This window comes from Epinephelus moara, chromosome 2 (genome assembly GCF_006386435.1).
Source record: "Epinephelus moara isolate mb chromosome 2, YSFRI_EMoa_1.0, whole genome shotgun sequence".
Lineage (NCBI taxonomy): Eukaryota > Metazoa > Chordata > Actinopteri > Perciformes > Serranidae > Epinephelus > Epinephelus moara.
The window spans coordinates 25,343,502-25,365,294 of record NC_065507.1 but is presented as its reverse complement, the minus strand read 5'-3'; the positions used below and the strand labels follow the sequence as shown (position 1 = coordinate 25,365,294).

The 21,793-nt window shown below is 41.2% G+C and overlaps 1 protein-coding gene across 3 annotated transcripts in view; it reads left to right on the top strand.

Annotated features, from left to right (window-relative positions):
* The window catches only part of plch1 (phospholipase C, eta 1), a 95,610-nt gene that overhangs the window by 49,828 nt on the left and 23,989 nt on the right, over positions 1-21,793 (top strand). For all 3 annotated transcript variants that reach the window (XM_050069512.1, XM_050069504.1, XM_050069519.1), the window contains exons 6-11: positions 5,397-5,567; positions 6,178-6,271; positions 11,282-11,485; positions 13,228-13,348; positions 17,121-17,292; positions 20,813-20,920. In XM_050069512.1, the coding sequence (XP_049925469.1) occupies positions 5,397-5,567; positions 6,178-6,271; positions 11,282-11,485; positions 13,228-13,348; positions 17,121-17,292; positions 20,813-20,920 (870 nt within the window). The remainder of the gene's footprint in view (positions 1-5,396; positions 5,568-6,177; positions 6,272-11,281; positions 11,486-13,227; positions 13,349-17,120; positions 17,293-20,812; positions 20,921-21,793) is intronic.

Below are 21,793 nucleotides of genomic sequence, written 5' to 3'. Positions count from 1 at the left end.
TCTAACACGGATGCAGCAACATCTTTTCACTTTCTTCTTTTATCTATTGACCATAAGACAAATTGACTTGATTGAATGGTTAGATGTGAGATTAGAGAGCATTTATTTTGATCTTCTAATTTGCACCTGAGCGAGTTGGCCAATTTTGAGGGAGAGTGAGGCAACTTTTGGTTATCCTTCACAACTTACCACCTTCAAAAGCAGGTGTTCAATATGCTGGCGCAGGAGTGAAGACTCAAATCCAGACTCATGAGGCGGAGGTTTAGGGGCTAAACAGATCAAAAATACAGTCAATACCTGCATGAAGTCAGATAGGCACCCAGCACTCACTCAAGGGATCAAGGAATGCAAGGCAGGCAGAGCAAAAGCAGGCCTGCAAAGTCTAGCCAACAAGGCAATAAAGACAGTCTGGGGAAAAGAGAAAATGCTAGCTGGGAAGTGTGCTGGCTTTGACAGCTAATGGGGAGCAGAGAGGTCAATGGCTGGGTGATACGTATGGGGGGGCAGGTGAGGAGACGCAGTGTCTGAAACAGGAGAGGTTCTTCTCATATTACAACGACTGTGTTTAGGTGCACAAAATATTGTAGTTTTTGCCTAATTCCAAAATAGACAATATTCCTACTAGGGCTGGGAAATCTATTGATATTATATTAATATTGTAAAATGAGACTAGACTATCTGTCTTAGATTCTAGATATGGTAATATCCTAGCTGTTGTTTTTTTCCTGGTTTTAAGGCTGTATTACAGTAAAGTAGGGCTGCCCCAAACTAAGAATTTTCTTAGTCGATCAACTGTCATGATTTAGGGCATGTTTACGATATTAATTTAATTATTAAATTATATATTTTGGGCGGGGCAACACATTGGTTTGTGTTGAAGGTGCGAGAAAGAATAGTATCAGTAACATTGTTAACACTGTGCTACATTACAGAGAAATACAAAACCGTACTAATGAACCTTCATTAATATAGGCCTATATTTTATCTACAAGTGCACGTCACACACTGAGCGAGCCGCCTGTTAATGACGCTGTCGGCAAAGCAGTAATGATTGTGCTAAGTGGCTAATGGGCATGTAGCTACTTCCATGTTTCAGATGATACGTCATGTTTGTAGTCGACCAATGAAGATGAGTTTACATATCACCTTGGGTTCGTCCTTCACCTTCTCAAAATGATCCCACACTTTGGATTTCCTGCCCGACATGTTATTCACTAGCCTGTGGAATAACCGCAGGTACCAGCCCTGGAAATTAGAGGCCGAACACATGCCACATCTTAAACCACTTGAAAAATGTAAGGTCAGGCACTGGGCGTTACTTTTGCCCCTTTTTTGTGCCAGCTTTCAAGAGCGTGGCGGCAGGCATCATATCAGAGCTTATTTACCTGAAATCCTGAGTACAGATCTGATCCTCTTCCAGGAGCTGTTTATAAGTGTGTAGGCCTATCGTCTGTGGGACAGATGTAGAACTCTGGGTATCCCTGCACTGAAATGATCAACTTTTAAGAAGGGAAAGACATCTGTTGGCTGTGATTGGTTTGTAACGTGACTCCTGTCTGACTGCTGGGCATGGCCTCTTCCTGCGTCTGTCCTTTCAAAATAAATTCCCACGTGGTCTAGTCATATAGGTTTTGATTTATTTTGACAAGGCGCAGCTCTTAAAAGAGTTTCACTTTTTTTTTTTTTAGTTTTTTTTTTTTAGGCTATCTGCGACCAATGAAACATGCAGCCATCTTTTGGTCATGCACCTCTACTTTAGCCCTGCAAATTTTTAGCTAGTTGGTTTGTGTACAATGCACAGAGAAAGAGGGAATACGCTGTTCACATGACTTACATCAAATACTGAATATTTAGAATAGTGAAATATTAGTGTGTATGGAAACTTAGTCATTGAGAGTGAGCAGGAAAATCACAGTCAGCTAACGATGAATCAGATGAAACCATGGCAAAACAGATAACTGCCACATGGCCCTAGATCCCTCAGGGGCCCCAAAACCAATTCACCAATTGGATTTTGGTAATGGTAAGAGTGAAATCTTTTTTCTATGTATAATTTTAGCCTATTGTGCCCACAAAGCATACAGTATTCCTAAATAGATTTGTGAGTGTTTGTGAGTGCATTTTGGGCAACAGGCGCCCAGCAACATTTTTTTTTCTCTGTGGCCCCTTAACAGGTTTTTTTTTATATTTTAGGAAATAGAAATCTTAAAGCAGTGTTCCAATCTGGACCAGTTTGCTCAAGATTCAAAATAGGTCTCTTTATAACCTAATGACCACAGGAAACAGCGATCTTAAAACTGTCTTGCACTACGTGTTTTTATTACATTTAACAAAGCTATCCAAAATATCCCTGAAAGCCTCCTCTTCTCCACCCCCAGCAGTTTAGAGTTGACACAGTAGATTGTTTAGAGTGTCATAATGGGCTAAACTGTAATTTCACTCCAAGAAACAATTCACTCTTTGGGTTTAGATTAGATGGGAAATTTCATAAATTTATCTCTTTCCATTTATGTGTTGGCGGATGACAGCTTTGAAAACCGGAACAGCTTGTGCTTGAGCTTAAAATACCCTGAATCTGTTTGTTTTCTGTCCATGCATTTCTGATGAAGTCCTTCACAGTGATTTATCCTGCTGGCTGTGTGTAGATTCTCTCTGTGATCGAGTCCCCGATGCACACAGCGTGCTCATTATGGGTGTGTGATGGAGCTGGTATTATTAGATTTGGTGTGGAGTCGATGGGCCCCCGTGAGATCCAGGTAATACGAGACGCCAGATCCCAGCGAGCAGGCGGAGAGATGTGGCAGGACAGAATGAGCAGAAAGCCATGTTGTGTGTGTCCTCAGGCAACATGTAGTGAGAAGGCGGGTTAGGAGAGAAAAAACATGGTTGGAGAGGTAATGTGTTTGTATCGTAAAGACTGGTACATTGGGCACACTTGCCGGTGTGAATTTGTGTTGGTATGTGAAAGAGAGAAATGTGACGAGAGATGGAGGAAAAATAAAGATGAGACAGTTTGCAGCTGCAAGTGTGCACAGCTGTTTCCATGTGCACACCTTCATAGCTGACAAGTCTACACATCCTCTAATTTTAGGCATTGACCGATATACTGGCAGTAATTGCTAGTTTCTATTATAGCCTGAAAATCAGACTGAATTGCCATTATGTTTCATGTCATTCATTCAGTCTGACATTGTGTTTGTGTTCATTTCTGTTTGAAAGGGAAGGTCGTTGGACCTCATTCACCAATGTCATTGGAAGCATTTCCTTAGTACAGAAAAGACGTTTTAAGCCGCAGAATTTTCTCACCTGTGTACTTTTCCTCATGAATCCCATTGTCCTCGTAGGTTGAAAGAGCGTGTCAGTTGATCCTAATTAGCGCAGGTAAACACTATGCAAATCCCGATAAAAGAGCACGACACTGCAGGGCCATGTGCACACACAATAGTCGGAAGAACAAAAGTTAAGAGAATTAAGTTACCCAAACCGAGGTCGAAAGAGCGTGGGGCATTGAGCTCCAAACATAAAAAAAAATTCAGTAGTTCTGAAGTGGAGGTGCTTCTGCATGAAGTGAACGCCAAGCGAGCTGTCATATTTAGTAGCGTCAGGATATAAAATAACAAAAAAAAAATGCGTGAGATGCAAAAAATACATTTTAATGAACCTCCTGACCTGCAACCACAAACTTTATGCATTATAGTAACACAACTGTTTAGACTGAGGACAGAGACGAGTGCCATGGCGTCCAAGGTGTGTATGTGTGTTTGAGGGGGAGAGATGGATGGTGGAAGGTGGACTATTTTACGCAATGCTTCTGTAAGTTATTCATAACTTACACAGAATGCTGCTTTGTCACTTTTTGTCTCGCCACCTAAACCACCCATAATATTTTCTAGCAATCACTAAGTATTAGATGGCATGATTCACATTAATATAACTAATATGAATTGAAGTGTTGGTCTTGTTATAACTGGTAATATAAATCCTATAATATTCTACAATTGAAGAATTAAAGAAAATGCAATTACCAGTTATTTTGCAACATGTCAGCACTCAAATGTGAGTAAGGGGGCAATCACACAGAAATGAGACGCTAGAGACGCGGACGCTTCAAAGACGCTTGAAACGCTGGAAGCGCTTATTCATTGCGCGCTAGACAAAAAAAAAGAAAAAAGGAAGTAGCGCCTGTGGAGTGGGGGTGTGTGCGCAATACACACACACACACACACACACACACACATCTCCTGTCATCTCCCTATGTCTCCCCTTGAATATAGTGTTTCCCTCAAAGACAGTAGAGACAGTACTAGCTTACATGAAACTATCATGAGCTATCAAATCAAATCCAACTTTGTTTATATAACACTTTTCATACATAAAAATGCAGCACAAAAACTGAACTATGAAATAAGGTCACCAGCCCTGTCACATATCCCACTGTCTGAAAGTTAACTAGCTGCTACGACGATATTGTTGTCGTCAATTACATTGTACTCACCAGACAAATTCGTTGCGCTGCTCGCACAGCTCCATGCGTATCTCCTCCTGTGTTTGTTCGAGTATTGAGGTGTGCGTGTGTTGTATAATTCTTAAAAATCAAATATTGTCAGGATAAATTTCTCCTCTTTGGATTGCATTGTCTTGTCTGTTGCACATAACTGCCGTAAACTGCCGTAACTGACCAAACTGCCGTAACTGCCACAACAAAACAGGAAGGAGGATTTGATTGGCTGCCTGGGCCAATGACGACAATGACGAATGGTGCTACTGGTGCCTGACGCTCAAAAAGTTGAAAATATTTTAACTTTTCAGCGTCTACGCGCATCTAAAAAGACGCCAGAAAAATGCCCGTCTAAAAAGACGCTTGAACGCCGGTCAGACGCGCCGTATCATAGGAAAACAATTGTTTTACTGGCGTCGTGCTTCTAGCGTTTCATCTCTGTGTGATCGCCCCCTAAGAGTGCTTTTGAGGGTGTGTAGATTCTTAACTAAGAACAAATCCCAAATAAGAAAGCATTGGTGAATGTCAGACTGTGTAAGTGGGATTTTAAAAGGAAATGTCATCTTAAGAACAGTTGTTGAATGAGGCCCATTGTTTTTTGCCTTAGCTGATTAGTAGTAACATAGCCATCCCATCATCATTTGCAGCAGACATGGCGACTGTAGTTGCCAGAAGCAGACACTAAATGTTTTTCATATTTGACAAAATAAAATTTGATTTACTTTTTTTTTTTTTTTTTGTGAGTTGGAAGTTTCCGTTTGTTTCGGATGAGCGCAGTGTGAGTCACACACATAGAGTCACACTGCAGTCCATGAGTTTGTGTAGAGTTTCACTTACCATCAAATTATAATAGCCAGAGTTGTGTTACAGATGACATTTCACTTCCTCCTCCTCACAGGAAGCAGACACGGACGATCAGCAGGGAACGCTGACATACGAAGAGTTCTCTGTCTTCTACAAGATGATGTCTCTGCGACGGGACCTGTTCCTGCTGATGATGGCGTACAGTGACAGAAAGGATCACTTGACAGCGGAGGAGCTGGCCAACTTCCTGCGCAATGAGCAGAAGGTGAGAGGTGACGCCTGCCTCAGGATGGAGACAATAAAATTCTCATCCAGTGATGTTAAACTGGACACGTTATTATGATGAGGTGTCCAAACTACTTTCCCCCCCAATCAGCCATTTCAGTTTTAGATCCACCAACACAATAGAGATTGATTATGTTCTCGTTCTCCCTCCTTTAGTCTAACATGTAACTCCCTCCGTCTCAGCTGTCTGCCCAGAGGAATCTGCTTCACTAAGCCAATCTATCACGCCTAAAATTGGTTTGTCTCATGGGAGCCCTTTTCTTGTTCCTTACACTTTTTCTTCGCTCTTTTTTTTCTTTCAGTGTTTTTCTTTGTGTTTTTGACACACTCTTTTCTCTCTTACACTGTTATGGTGTCATTTTTCATCATGCTGTATTTACCGCCTCCAGCCCGCGATACTCAGGATTAATACTGTTCTGTGACTGCTTGTTTGACATGGCTGACAATTAATTTAATAGCAACACAAATGCGTTATAATAAAGATGGGAAATCATTCTGACTGCATTTAGCATTTACACGGGGATTGAATCATTTTTACTACGTCTCGAAGAGTCTAAACATGCTTTTTGTTCTTCTTTTTGTCTCTACAGATGGCCAATGTGACTCCAGAGTATGTGGCAGAAATCATTGACAAGTTTGAGGTGTCAGATGAGAATAAACAAAGAGGAGTCTTAGGGATCGAAGGTAACTTTCCCCCGTTTCACTTTCTTCATGAACGCCTTTATTTTCAAATTTTCTTTCATTTTTTTTCCATCTTCCCCCCTTTTATCTGTCATCGCCACCATCAGTTTTCATCAATTACTCTGTTACATGCTCTCAAAACAGATCTCAAAATCAGGCAGTGACGCAGTGTACACCATTATGAAGTTTGCTTAGGAGGTGTCAACCTGCAAGAGCAGAGTTGAACTGATTGTATTGCCTATGATTATGTGACACTGGCCGGTTTACAGAATGAATGGTTATTGCTTACACCATTAATTAACCAGTAAGCATTCATTAAGTCATTCATTTTGTGAACCACTTATCCTGTTGGAGGTCGCAGGGGAGCTGGAGCCTATCCCAGCTGACATTGGCCGATCGACTGTTGCCAGACTATGGGACGTGGATGACAGACAACACACATGCGACCATTTACGCTCACATTCACACCTACGGCCAATTTAGAGTCACCAGTTAACCTAACCTGTATGTCTTTGGACTGTGGGAGAAAACCCACGCTGACACAGGGAGAACATGTAAAGTCCTCACAGAGGGGCTCCCCCAACCCAGGGTTCGGACCAGGAACCCTCTTGCTGTGAGGTGACAATGCTAAGTGGGATTAATAATGAAGAAATGAGAGTTAACATGATCTACAGATTTTCCTTGGCTCAGCTAGAAAGCTTGAGCACAAATTAAACATTTTTTGATCATTTTTACCACAGAATATTTTAGGGTTTTGTTGAGCCATTTCATCTGAAATAATATGTACAGTATAAAAGAATCACGAGACTCACTTTCCAAAATTAGAAGATCTTTGGCTTCTAGCAAGATTTAACATATGATTCAAAAAAACTTTTATCTGATGTGCACGTGTCCTTATTTTTGGTTTTAACAACATAAAACACTTGTCTATTTTAAAGGAAATTGAAATTTAAAAGTCAAGTGTGCAGGACTAACGGACATCTATTGGCAGAAATGGTACATAATATTCATAGTTATGTTTTCATTAGTTCACCTGATACTAAGAATTGTGTTTTTGCTACCTTTGAATGAGCCGTTTCTATCTACACATGAAGTGTGTCCTCTTCTACGGAGTCTGCCATGTTGTTTCTACAGTAGCCCAAACCAGACAAACCAAACACTGGCACTCGATAAGGCCATTTGCATTCCTGCCTTGGTCACCGTAGTTATCCTGCATGCGAGGTGCATAGTTTCAGTTCTGCAACCTTACTGCTAGATGCCACTAAATCCGACACGCTGTACCTTTAAGGGCAATTTAATAATAATTTAATCAGGATTTTTTTGAAATGTTGGAGCAAATTTACTAATTCAATTGCCTCTGATATCAACCATTTATATTTACTGTGAATTCCAACCCTCATTATAAAACCCTTAAATCCTGACAATGAGTGTGGCTGAAATCCTAAAAAGAATAACCATGAATGTTCTGGGATTTTGTCTTTGGCAAGTGTTCATCTCTCAGTGTCATTTCAGGTAATGCCACATGCAACTGAAGGGTGAGCTTAAGGGAGAAGAAGGAGTGAGGATTGAAAGGGGTGGCTGGAGTGAGAAGAATTGGGAAGTCAGAATGAGGGCGGTGGGAGAGAGAAAATGAGAGTGTGACAGGAATGAGAGGAGTGAGTATGGGGAGAGGAGATGAGAGGGGGAGGAGGAAGGGTGAGACTAATCTTGTTGTTGGAGGCATGAAGGCTAACACTGTGTGTGTGTGTGTGTGTGTGTGTGTGTGTGTCTGACTGATCAGACCAGTATGCCTGCAGGCCAGAAATGTGTGTGTTTAAGCATGCATTGTGCACAGATGTGACAGCAATGTACAAACAGATTCACATTAACATCTTTTTACAGTGTGATGAGCTGTTACCTACAGTACTTCATGTCAACAAAGCATGCGGTTAAAATCTGAAGGCAGCCATGATGGCAGCCATGATGAGATTACATGTCCTGTCTGATCACCAACTTCCCGTATCAAAAATCGTTCCCACATTTGCGTCACATTTTTCCATTTCTCCTCCACAGTCTCCATTTACATGTTAACTGTCTGCTTTTTTCCCTTGTCTGCTTTCTGGCTTTTTCCCGATTTTTCATGCTCTTGGTATTCTTGTCTCATTTCTAGCCCCCTCTCTGGATGAAAGAGTGCTTTCTTCCCTCTCACTCCTCTTCATGCTTTACCACCTAAAAAAAGTTGGCTGTGTGAAGTATATCCGCCAGTACCGTGGCTTCAAACCTCACCACTCTGGTGTGAAACCACAGCGCTCTGGTTTGAATGTGCATGTCTGTCATCCTTTGGTATATTCCTGGAGATCAACCTGCAAATGAAGAGATATATTGAAGATGTCACTGCTAGGAGCTGTTAGAAGGTGCATGATATGATCTGGTGGCTGGCAGTTTGAAATAGAAAAGTTTTTGTGTTGCGGCATTCACTTTTATCTCGGAATATTAAAACTAAATGTAAATCTGATCCACAGGGGACGCAGGATCACTGCATGACACACAACATTTAAAATGCTTAGCTGTCTTCCAACATTACCTCTGCAACTGACGTCTCCACTTCAACATATATCAATCAACAAGACAAAGAGTCTTGCGTGGTTGTAGACTCCTGAGACCCTGTGTCCTCATATGAGGACATTATATTTTGGGTTTACTGGACCTTCTACTTCATTCTGCTCAACTTACCTGTTATCATTGTTTGTGGACACTTTTGCCTGTTATCTAGTGGTAGCAAAAGCACAATACACTAAATACAAGATGGCAGCCATCTCTGCCAAGTCAGTCTGCAGCAAACTTAATGGTTGAATCTTTTTTATTTATGATTATTAACCTTTGTAGTTTCATATGCCATTGATATGTAATTTGACCTAGTTTAGCATTGGTAACAAGCTAAGATGCTGTTAACTCTAAAGTACTCATTAGAAGACAGTAGGACTTTATTATCATCTCGTTCAAGGACATTGGGACTTTATAATCCTTGACAATGTTTAGTCCTTTATACTTATCAGGGCCTACTAATCCCAAATAGCTAGGAGAAATTAAAATGCATACCAAACAAAGGTTCAGGTCTCAGGAGGATGTGCTTATGTTAAACAGGTATTGTATTTCAACCTCTCCCCAGGCATATGTTTGATATCTGACAAGTTAGCACCCCACAAATGACGTGAAGGACTTAATATAAAATTAAGTAGGTTGGGTTTAGGAGAGAAGGATTATTTATGGTATGTTTAGGAAAAGAAACATGACAATGATGCACCTTAAAATAACAAAAAATTCACTTGGTTTCACACGGTTCCAAACACCAGCCTGCTGAGGGAAGGTGCTGTGTTGTTTTATGATCCAGCACCCCAATCTGCCTCCTTATGCTGACTTTTGGTTTTTATATACCTTTTTTCTCCAGTAAGTGCGTTGGTCACATGATAGCAATCTTCTTGATTATGTGGATTATGCACAAATTAGTGGCTCATGATTACATGGATTATATAGGAATTTTTATGCATTACTTTTTGTAGGTAAACATACGAACAGTGCCTGAGAGCAGTTTGTATGTTTACAATATTCACCATCTTAGTTTAGTTTGTTTACAGGCTAACATTTGCTAAACTAGCAAACGAGCACTTAACACAAAGTACAGCTGAGGCTGTTGCGAATGTCCTTAGTTTTGCCACAATTTGGTCATGAACCAAAGCAATGGGATAACTTAAATGTTTGACCAGACAATGGAGCTAGACGAAGAGTCAGAGGATCACCAAAATTATTACAACTTATCCTGTTGGCCAACATAAATATCTGTGCCTAGTTTAATGGAAGTAGTTATTAAGATATTTCACACAAAAAAAAAAGCAGTGCTATTGGAAAAGTCAGGAAATCACCAAAGTCAGCAGGATAAATCCTTTTGGGAACATGAATGTGACATTTCGGCAGCTTGTATCCACGACCTCATTCTTTCAGTCACTACCCAGAGCTCATGACCATAGGTTATGGGGTTGGGATGTAGATGGACCAGTAAATGGAAAGCTTCGCCTTCCGGCTCAGCTCCCTCTTCACCACGACGGTCTGGTGCAGCGCCCGCATCACTGCATACACCACACCAAACCGCTGATCTGTCTCATGCTCCATTCTACCCCCACTTCTGAACAAGACCCCAAGATACTTGAACTCGCTTGCTTCAGGTAGTAACTGTCTTCCAACCTGGAGAGGGCAATCCACCGTTTTCTGGCAGATAACCATGGCCTCAGACCCTGAAGTGCTGACTCTCATCCTGACTGCTTCACACTCAGCTGCAAACCACTCCAGTGCATGCTGGAGGTCATGGTGTGATGAAGCCAACAGAACCACATCATCTGCAAAAAGCAGATATGCAATTCTGAGGTCACCCTTAGAAACAGGGTAAGGAGCTTGGCCATCCGGAGGGAGCTCGGATTAGATCCGCTGCTCCTTCGTGTCGAAAGGGGCCAGTTGAGGTGGTTCAGGCACCTGATCAGGATGCCTCTTGGGCGCCTCCCGTTAGACCAGTGATGTCCCACTGGTAGGAGGCCCTGGGACAGACCCAGAACATGCTGGAAGGATTACATACTGTATCTCGTCTGGCCTGGGAACGGCTTGGGTCCTCCAGGAGGAGCTGGAGAGCATTGCTGGGGAGAGGGACGTCTGGAATATTTTGCTCGGCCTGCTGTCCACACAACCTGGCTTCGGATAAGCGGTTGAAAAAGAATGGATGGATGGAACATGAATGTATGTACAGATGTCATGCCAATCCATCCAAAACTTCAGTCTGGACCAAGGTGGAGCTCATACCAACAGGCGGACAGCACTGCCATCCACATTAGCATGGCTAAAAATAAATTATGTCCGAGCACATGTAACGTTTTTTAATCCAATATTCAAAGCTACAAAAATGTATTAAAATTAGGCAGAATTCTTTAACGATGCCTGGTTTGACTCTAAATTATTATTTTTCTCTCATAAATATGTGTCTTCTTTCAGGTTTTACAAGTTTCATGCGCAGTCCAACGTGTGACATTTTCAACCCTTTGCACCACGAGGTGAATCAAGACATGGATCAGCCTCTGTGTAACTACTTCATCGCCTCCTCTCATAATACATACTTGACTGGGGACCAGCTCCTCTCCCACTCCAAGACCGACATGTATGCCTGGGTGCTGCAGTCCGGCTGCCGCTGTGTAGAAGGTAAGCACACATTTAAATATCGACTGAGGCCTCTTCCACGAATTTTTGACATGTCAAAGTAGGAAAACCATCCAAATAAATGATAACATTATGCATGGCTGAATTCTATTCTGGCCTTATGCATTTTTAAGCAATTTCACTGTCACAGACAAATTTTCAGTGTCAGAATAAATCAGGGTTTTACGTCAGTTGATGCACGCTCCCTTGATCGTGATAAGTGAGCGTGAGTGTAAGGTGGTTATAAAACTGTAGATCTGTCTTGAGTCAGTCTTTGCAGTCACACGGTGTGCTTGCAGTTCTGGAAAAATTAAATATGTTCAAAATTATTGTAAGTTTTTGGTGGTGGCTCATGGTAAAGAATAGCTGCGCTCTCTCCAGCACCAAACAAGAAGCAGTAAAACAGGTAGACATTAAGGGATGGAAGGGACTGGAGGTGCAGCATCATGAACAAGTCTTTGTTCTCTTGTACTGTGAAAAGGGAGGAGAAACTGGTGGAGTTGTGAAGTGAACAAGAATCAGTGTTTAATTTGGCATGTATCTGATCCACAAACCAGGACAAAACCTTGTTTTTGAATTGGTTTCCAATTCCCACGGTGTCCTCCCAGTAAAATAGTGCAGTGAGTTGAGGCAACAAAATCCATATAATCCATTGCATCTATAGGACACCATTTATCTTGTGTTCCTAGAGCTATGTGTTTCTGTGGTTAAGTAAGGAACTGTCAATATTTCATATTTCTTTTAATGAGATTGGTGTCTCACTCTCATCCCGACCGCTTCACACTCGGCTGCAAACCGCCCCAGTGTATGCTGGAGGTCACGGTGTGATGAAGCCAACGGAACCACATCATCTGCAAAAGCAGTTATGCAATTCTGAGGTCACCCTTAGAGATTGGGTAAGGAGCTCGGACATCCGTAGGGAGCTCAGATTAGAGCCGCTGCTCCTTTGAGTTGAAAGGGGTCACTTGAGGTGGTTCGGGCATCTGATCAGGATGCCTGAGATTGGTGTAATATTTTCCACGGGGAGCAGGATGGGAAATCTTTAAAGGAATCTAGTCTTGGAAATATGAGCCTGCACAATCCCCAGTCTTTGTAAAATCCCACAGTGTGTGACTAAAAAGATGTGAGGGGGTGTCAGACTTTAGTCTTTAAAAAGTCTTTTCAAAGTCTTCTGGTGTATGGCAGGCATTAGCTGCTACAGCTTCAGGGTCCTGGTATTGTTCATGTTGGCTCACTGTCACACTGTCACGGCGTACTGGGACATTTGCATACAACAGAGCTGTCAGTATTGTTTTTAGTCAGACCTGTGCCTTTCCTACTGTAACATGTAAAAATGTCTGCTTAGGGATGTTTGTGGATGTTAAGGATGTTTACTGCTGAGCAATGTGGAACATTTTTTTAACGTTTCTAAATTGAAACTCAGCACCCATTTTGCTGTGTTTATGTTTGCTAATAAAATTTGAAAAGGCCCACAGATGCCAAAGCACTGAAATAATAAAACCCCAGTCTGACAATTTTGCGCATGCTATTGCTTGACCATTACTTTCATTCACACTAGTTTGTGTCCCAGACTGAATAAAAACACCAGAGTTCGTCAAGAGAATGTGAAATAGCTGAGACATCAAGTACAAATGAAATCGTCTGCCCTCTCCATATTCAAAGCAGTGAGGAGACACAGAAAACTGGGAACAGTAACATGATGTGTTGTTTTATTCATGCATTATTTCTTCTGTTTTTCCCTGCAGTGGACTGTTGGGACGGTCCTGATGGAGAGCCGATGGTCCAACATGGCTACACACTGACCTCCAAGATTCCGTTCAAATCTGTCATAGAGACCATCAATAAATATGCCTTCATAAATAACCAGTGAGTCAAAGCTCCCTATAGTGTGTGTGTGTGTGTGTGTGTGTGCGCATGTGTGTTTGTGACATCTTATGGAAACTGCTTCCATTATCCCATTGGTATTGTACTGGGAGAAAATGGCCCAGAATACCAAATAGAAATGCAATTTAACTTATGTTTTCTCACTCATATAAATCTGACTGAAACATCATTTCTGGTTGACATTCAGAAGAGCACATGATGTCCTCTGCTTCAGGACAAACAGCACAAGACATCTCTAAACACAGAGATTTTATTATTGATTGTAAATTGTTCTCTTCTGTTTGATTGTGTTGCTTTATGTGGTCCACTATGGGATGAGTTATAATGGCATCAGCATGCTCATAAAAGGCTGCAGAGCTGTGTTTGTCCTCACAAAACGAGTCTCAAACTAGCATTTCTCCCACTGTTATAATGAAATATCTATGAATTTGATGGAAGGCTTCCCCACAAGATTTAATGAGAAAGTTGCAACATTTAGACAGCCAGGTTTGTGTTTTTCAGAGAACATTGTGATTCCTGGCAGTAATTAGCACCTATTACTCAACCATCTGTTTAGCAGCGTTTCCTCTGGCTCCCCAAGGAGCCACTATTTGTCTCTGCTGGGTCCAACTATACCCAAACAAAGTGGTGAATGATGCAGCTTCCTGCTGCCACATTGGCTCACTTTGACATCTATTGCAGCTACTTAGGAGTACAGCGCCTGTGTTATAAAGCTATTTATTTCATGACAGTGTTGGAGTAGAATCAATTTATGGAGAAGTGTAAGTACATTTGGCAATAGATGGTGAAAGTTTCAGTAAAATTAATAAGGCTGCCGTCTGTTCTTCATCGTCTTATTTTCTGGTTGTCAACTTTAAGACATTCATTCTTTCAATTTTGAGCAGGTTATCTATAATATAGCCATAAAAGGACAGTTCACAGCAGAATCAAAAATATGTATGCATCCTTTTACCTGCAGTGCTATAGTCTAGATTGTTTTGGCGGAGTTGCAGAATGTTGGAGATATCAGCTGTAGAGATGTCTGTCTTCTCTCAAATATAATGGAACTAGACAGCACTCAGCTTGTGGTGCTCAAAGGCCCAAAAAATACAGCAATGTCTCTTTTCAGAAATCATGACCCAGTTACTCAAGATAATCCACAGACCTTGTTGTGAGCAGTTTCATGTAGGAACTATTTTCTTCCTACTGAACTACACCTGCCAATGAAATCACTACACAAATGGAAGACTGTATACTCATGGACAAGAGGCTCGTGCTGGTGTTGATTTTAGTTCAATAGTTAAGCTAGCTAACATTACAGCTCAGCCAAGGAGAACGCTATTAATGTTTATACATCAGCCTCTTGTCCATGAGTAGCTGCTCTATGGACTACTATTGTGTATTTTATTATTTGTTTTTTTTTGTACAGTTTAAACAAACTAGATATGATGCAGGTACAGTAGTAGTTAGATTTTGGTATGTGCGGACAGAGCCAGGCTTGTTTTCCCTGCTGTCTCCAGTCTTTATGCCAAACTAAACTCATATGCTGGCTGTAGCTTTACATTTAATGGACAGGTGAGAGTGGTATTGATCTATTCATTAAACTCTTGGCAAGAAAACAAATTGTTAATGGGTTGTATTTATACAATGCTTTTCTAGTCTTAACGGCCACTCAAAGTGCTTGACAACACAAGCACCATTCACCTCTTTACACAGACAGTCACACACTAATGGGTGAGGCTGCCATAAGGTGCCTCCTGCTCATCTGATAAACATTCACATGCAATCACACACAGATGGCACAGCCATCGGTCGGACTCTGGGGCTCAGTATCTTGACACTTTGACACGTAGACTGCAAGGACCATCAACCTTCAGATTGGTAGACGACCACTCCTGAGCCACAGTCGCCCACAAATAAGGGTTTATCTCCAAATGTTTTCTTTTAACTGCATCAGCAATTAATCACAGATCAAAATATGCTAACAATCAACAAAACAGGAAGGCATAATAAGGACAGACACAACAGCTGACCGAACATGCCTAATTTCAGAGAGTAGATGGGACATTCCCATAAATTCCCATATTTTTTTTTTTTAATTCTATGGTTAGAGGTAAAATGATTAGTTAATTAAGTCAACTGAATAAAAAACAACTTTTTATAACAGTGTAGTAGTCATTTTTCAGGCAAAATGTCAAACTTTCATCTTGGTATGGAATCACTGCTTTTCTTCATCCTACTTCAGGAGTAGGCAACCTGCGGCTCTGGCACCACATGTGGCTCTTTAGCCCCTCTCCAGTGGCTCCCTGCGGCTTTGACAAAAAAAAAATGATGTGGAAATGAAAAAGGGTTATTTCTTCATATTATAATTTAAATTTATCAATGTTATACACCTAAAAAAATTCTTACATCCTCCAGTTGAAAAAATGTTAAGCCTCTATACCAAATTAAAAAAATGTTCTAACATTTCAACAATTTCAGTCTACTACCTTGCACTTTTTCCTTGAATTTTTTTTAACCTTGATAGCGGTGGCCAATCTTCCTAGCTGGTTAGCTAGGGATGGTCAAAAATGGCTCTTTTGATAGTAAAGGTTGCCAACCCCTGTCCTACTTGATGTAACATTTTACATTTGAACCTTTTATAGGCCAAATGATCTTCAGTTAGCTGAGACAATAATTGGCAGACGACTCTATGATGAAAATAACTGTTGAATAGCTTTTAAACTGAGTGATAAAGTTGTACTGTACTTTTCCTAAATTGTTTTAGTTGACAAGACTTTTTTTTTTTTCTCCTGAGGGTAAGTTCTTTGCATTCCTCTGCTAATTAGATTAAGGACTAATGGGGTCTTTCACATGCTAATTTGGAGATATCTGTATACTTATATGAACTTGCACTGTATTAATTAGTAATCTGTAATAATTCTGACAGCTAGAACACGTGAATAAATTGAACATCCTGCACGTTATCTCTCGTCTCTCTTCGCTCTGCCGTTCTCGCCTTTCACATTTAGCTAATATTTTATAATCAGTGCCACCTGTTGATATGATTAATGGCCCCTTGGCTGTATTGAAATGGAGTGAGTCTTGGCACACACACACGCACACGCACACACACACACACACACACACACACACACACACACACACACACACACACACACACATGACACAGCTCATTGAGCCGCCTCACTGTTTTACCTGAGAGGAGCTCCTGGATGTCGCTGTCGGAGTGAAATGACTCTGGATGTTCCTCTCTCTGTTGTCTCTTTTTTGTCTTTGGCAGAGGACTCGTGTGTGTGTGTGTGTGTGTGTGTGTGTGTGTGTGTGTGTGTGTGTGTGCGTGTGTGTGTTTTGTGGATGAGAGGTGGAGTTGAGAGCAGGGCTGCGTCCCCTGAGGGAGAGCTGTCAGTCTGACAAACTTGACATTTGAGCTGCGCTGCCGTGTGGCCACAAGTCATTTCACCTTTTCTAAATGAAAACACAGGCACACGCACATCACTTCGACACACACACACACACACACACACACCCACACACATGCCACAGAGGTGAAGAGGTTTTTATGCAGCTGTATTTTTATCATTTACCTCCTCACTCTTCTGCTGTTTGGAAGTGAGAAATGAAAGTACAGTCTGAGATCTGGTTCACACTCATATCAGCAGATCAGTCTCACTTCGGTCCACTGGCTGCATTCAAGACACGTTTTCCAAGTGTGGATGGGTTTTGATGTTATTTATGGAAATCTAATATGTATGTTAATCATTTCTTCTTTCAGGTACCCAGTAATTCTGTCCATAGAGAACCACTGTAGCATCCAGCAGCAGAAGAAGATTGCTCAGTACCTGCGAGAAATCTTTGGAGAAAAACTGGACGTCAGAGACGCGCTGAGCAGAGACTCCAAAACATTACCCAGTCCTCAGAATCTGCTGGGCAAGATACTCATCAAAGTAAGGACACATCTATGGACACAGCTGATGGGTGGTGGACTTGGAGTTCATGTTTTTAAATGACTAAATAAATTGCTAAATTAAAATATGCCCAGTCAGTAAGTGCACTTGCAAATCAAAGCATCTGCACAGCACGTCTCCGTTTCCTTCCTCTTATTTCGGCCAAGAAAGCGGAGCTCTCGTTATCTCTCTATATTTGACTTCATGTGCATTGCTGTACCGAGGATGGGGAGCAGGAGAGGCACTGCGAGGCAGCTAATTATTGCCCGTAAACACATGAAGAGAGGGAAGAGCAGAAAGGGAGGACAAACTAGGTCATTGTATTAATCATAGAGGGGAAAGGAGAGAAGGATGAGATGCTGGCTTGTGATAGCTGAGCGACAGATTGTTGCATTTTATATATACACATACACAAACAGGGGCACATGCACAAAGACAACCTGCACGGCGACTCAGCTGGGGTCTGTCAAACTATTCATTATTTAAATTGGTACTAGTCACAGCAATTCTGCAATTAACCATGAAGAATATATGAATATTTAAAGACATGTTTAAATTAGATGAAAAATACACACTGCTACCACTGCTGCAGAGCTTACACAGAATCAGTCTTTTATTTCCCTGGTTAAAACTAAACTGGGAAGTAAAACTTTACCATTAACCATTTAACAGCACTTTTGGTTTTCATAATTCAGATATGAAAAACTCACTAATATTCTCAGTGCGGCAATATCCCCTAAATGATTCATAATAAATAATGCAGTTTTTTAGTAACTTTAATTTAAGTCACTCGATAGGTAGGACACATTATCAGTCCTTAAAACACCCCTGGCACACATTCAGATTGTAAAGTTGCTCCACAGGCGCTGCATTGTAGACTAACATTAACCAGAGACCACTGCGAAATCTTTTGGTTAATGTCAGTGTTTTTTACTCTGGCATGCTTTGCAGCTGCTTCTCCAGGGAGACAGCAGCATGGCTTGTTTGTTTGAAGTACAGGAAGGAGGCTACAGAGTGGTTGTGGTTCAGGTTCTGTTTCTTTCCACCAGTCACTGCTGCTTGGGGAATTAGTTGTCTCTGAATGGGTTTTTGGCAAACAAAATAAAAATATATTTTTTGGAATAGCTCATTAAGCATGTGCAAGATTAAATATTTCCTTATTTAGTGTGTTTATGGACATTTCTGAATTTTGATAAAAGCGGTGGTAAAGCGAAGAGTTGCCACTTCAAACTTTGGAACATATTTTGTTTTCATAAAGTCAGAAGAAAAGAAAAAAATACCACTGTAGTCTTTTGCAGTTCCATGAAGAAAACTACCCACAAAGTGAACACTGAATGGCTTCCCAGTATGTTAACAATATGCAAAAACAAAGAGAAAAACAAAACAAAGCTGGATGTTACAGACTATATCCATATGATGAACACTGAACAATACCCTCTCTTAATTTAACCGATAACCTGCTTCCCATGGCCGATAACTGATACGATAACCGATAATTTTACATTTGTTTTGTTTTAAAAAGAAGTGTATAACCTGTAGTTAATGTACACTTAAGGGAAAGACAGGCTCAGATGTAGTGATAAAATATGGCTGATTTAAAGGGGAACTCTTGTTTTTTTCAACCTGGGCCTTATTTTCTGATCTACTTTTGTCTAAATGAGTGATAGGATGTTCAATATTTGACATTTCTCCAGTACGAAGCTAGGGCTGACCTGCCTGCAGCCCGTGAGCACGCGCTATATGAAATAATAGGGCACTCAGACAGCATCAAACAACGTCAAAATGCGTCCACTAAAAGTGCATGTTTTCACACAGATAGGCTCGGATTGTTAGTATAATTATCCGACAACATAACAGAAAGGAGAAATGAACGTCTGTGTTTACCTTTAGCTGGATTCGGACTGCTCTACATTTCTAATTTTTAAAAGGTTAATTTGGCCCTGACTTAGCCAAATTAACCTGACATCACTACTGCTAACACAACAAAAACAAAGAACAGATCTGACTCTTCATACCTGCCGACATTAGGCTGTGAAAAAGACAGAGATTTTCTGGGGTGTTGTAAAATGGCCTGCCCTTAACGCCCCTGCGCCCATTGCCTAAATGTTAAGAAACTTAAACCATAGAGGTGACAGATGATCAGAGACAACTCATGAGTCATTCTGCAAAGCTCATATGGGTGGTTGTGACACAGAGCCTATTTTGTCATTTAGTTAAAAAGATTTAAAGTACATAGGTTTCACACCTTGTGGTCTTTTATTATGCCAACAAACTTGAGCAAAGCTTATACGTAACATTACTTTTGTTCTTCTTTCACCCTTCTGATCATTTTAAAAGTCAAAGCAGCAATTAAAAATTTGCTTTTCTTATCCATCTGCATGACACACTTCACAGTATGTAAAGTCATCATGTCCAGCCTCAAAAGCTTATCTCTTCGCAGCACCTACTGTTGTAATCCCAAAAGGCAGGAAGGGTGCCCAGCATGATGATCTGTAAAACACAGATGACATGATCATCCTCAATGAGAATGAAAACATCCTTTTAAAAAAAAGAAAGTCAGCTCCCACTTTGACGCCCTCAGGCCCAGAAGATTATTATCAACCAGCACAGATTTTATTCACACAGAGAAACAGAGAGCATCTCGAGGAGCAAAAGCTCTCAGCATTTATTGGATTATTTTTTTTTCTAAGAACCAAATAAAATCGACTTTATCTTTTATGTGAAGAAAGTCTGCATTGTTCCCCAGAAAAAAAGAGCTCTGTCTTTGTCCTTCCTCAGCCAGATGTCTGAAAATTGAAAGAGCATTATTGATTTTCTATAAAGCCCTATACTCCTCTAACAGTTCCCCCCATCTCTTTCCTCTCCCCCTTTGCCCTCATTTGAAAGCCTTTCACCCCTCTCAATCCCCCAGCAGAGCAAGAGGCCAGAGAGTCACAAGACAATAAAAGAAAATGGCGTAAGGGTTTTTGACAGTCACAGATAGAAGAGAGGGCGGTAATGTCAGCCAGCGAGACACTCGATGTACTGCGGGAAGCTCGGAGTCTGCCATTGATTTTGGAAGAGGCAGCTTAGAAAATCTTGACTCCCACTCACACCTTCAGAATGGCTCACTAATGGGCTTCCACTCTGCTGAACGAGCTGCTCAGGGAGCTTCTCGGAGAATCTGCAGCTGATTGTACAATTTGTGCATGTTGTTGGTGTGTGCACGAGTGTGCATTTTTTTGCCCTCTTGTGTGCTTATATTTGGCTTTCACTCTACCCATAAATACCGGGAAAGGAGCCACATAACGGACATTACTTTAAGGTGCATTTTGTGTGTATAGGCTTGTGTGCCGTTAAGTGAATGCCTGAGTAAAACATGCTGCATTCTGTTGTTATTCTTGGATGACCTTAGAGGTGTGACCTGTGTGGGCGCTTTAGTGTATGAAAGAGAGGAGTGAGGATTGAAGACATAAGCCTGGGTCAAATGTATGTTTGTCCACTCTCATCTCATGTCTTTTTCTGTCCTCTCCCTGTCCAGGGGAAGAGCCTTCCTGCCTATCTGTCTGCAGACGCCGAGGAAGGAGAGGTGTCCGATGATGACAGCGCTGATGAAATTGAGGACGACTTCAAGCTGAAGAGCAGTAATGTAAGACTGAGGAGCTGTAAACATTATGTGCCACAAACATGCATAAACAATCGAGTTACAGCCCCTTAAAAAGACGATACTTCACATTACTTGAGTCTTAAATCCTTGTCGTCAGTCACTTTTCAACATTCTCCAGCCATTATCTTTGGTATTCTCCAAAGTGGACCCTATTTTCCCATGTCTCTGTGTCTAAGTGGCTACTGGGAGCAACAATTTTTGAAATTGGTCCAGAATTGCATGACAAGGCTGCAGCTGGCAGTGGCCAAACAGGCTGAACTGGGATCCCTGCCATCAGGCACCGCCAATTTTCATCCACTAAAAGTGCTTGTTTTTGCCACTGACAGGCTCAGATTGTTATTCTAAGTGTCTGAAAGCATCACTGAAAGAATCCCTACAGAGGAAACAGCCCCAAAATTACTATCGCCAACCCATCAGACTCCATTTAAATAAACAGTAATGTCAGCCTTCACAGAGCCAACATGTTTAAACTGGGTGAATCGAGGTTTTATTTCAACCAAACCAGAGTAGTTGATTTTTGGAAAAGTCCAGAGACAAACCAAGACGGCTTTCGTTAGTTTTACTTTGCTTCTGTTGACTTTGACTTTGACTGAAGTGTGTTTTATGGTGATAAAATTACTGTTTATTTAAATGGGGTCTGGTGGGTTTAATGATAGCAATTTCAGGGCTGTTTCTGATTAAACAAAGAGGATCTTGCTCTTTAACAAAAGGTCTGTCTCTGTAGAGATCTTTTTTTTGTCTGAAATTGTTGCACATCTAAAAATAAAGATGACTTCATGTTGTGTCAATCACGTTTGCACACTGAGTCTGAAACTTTCGTCAGTCTTTAAAATTTTCAGAACAGGTTTGATTTCC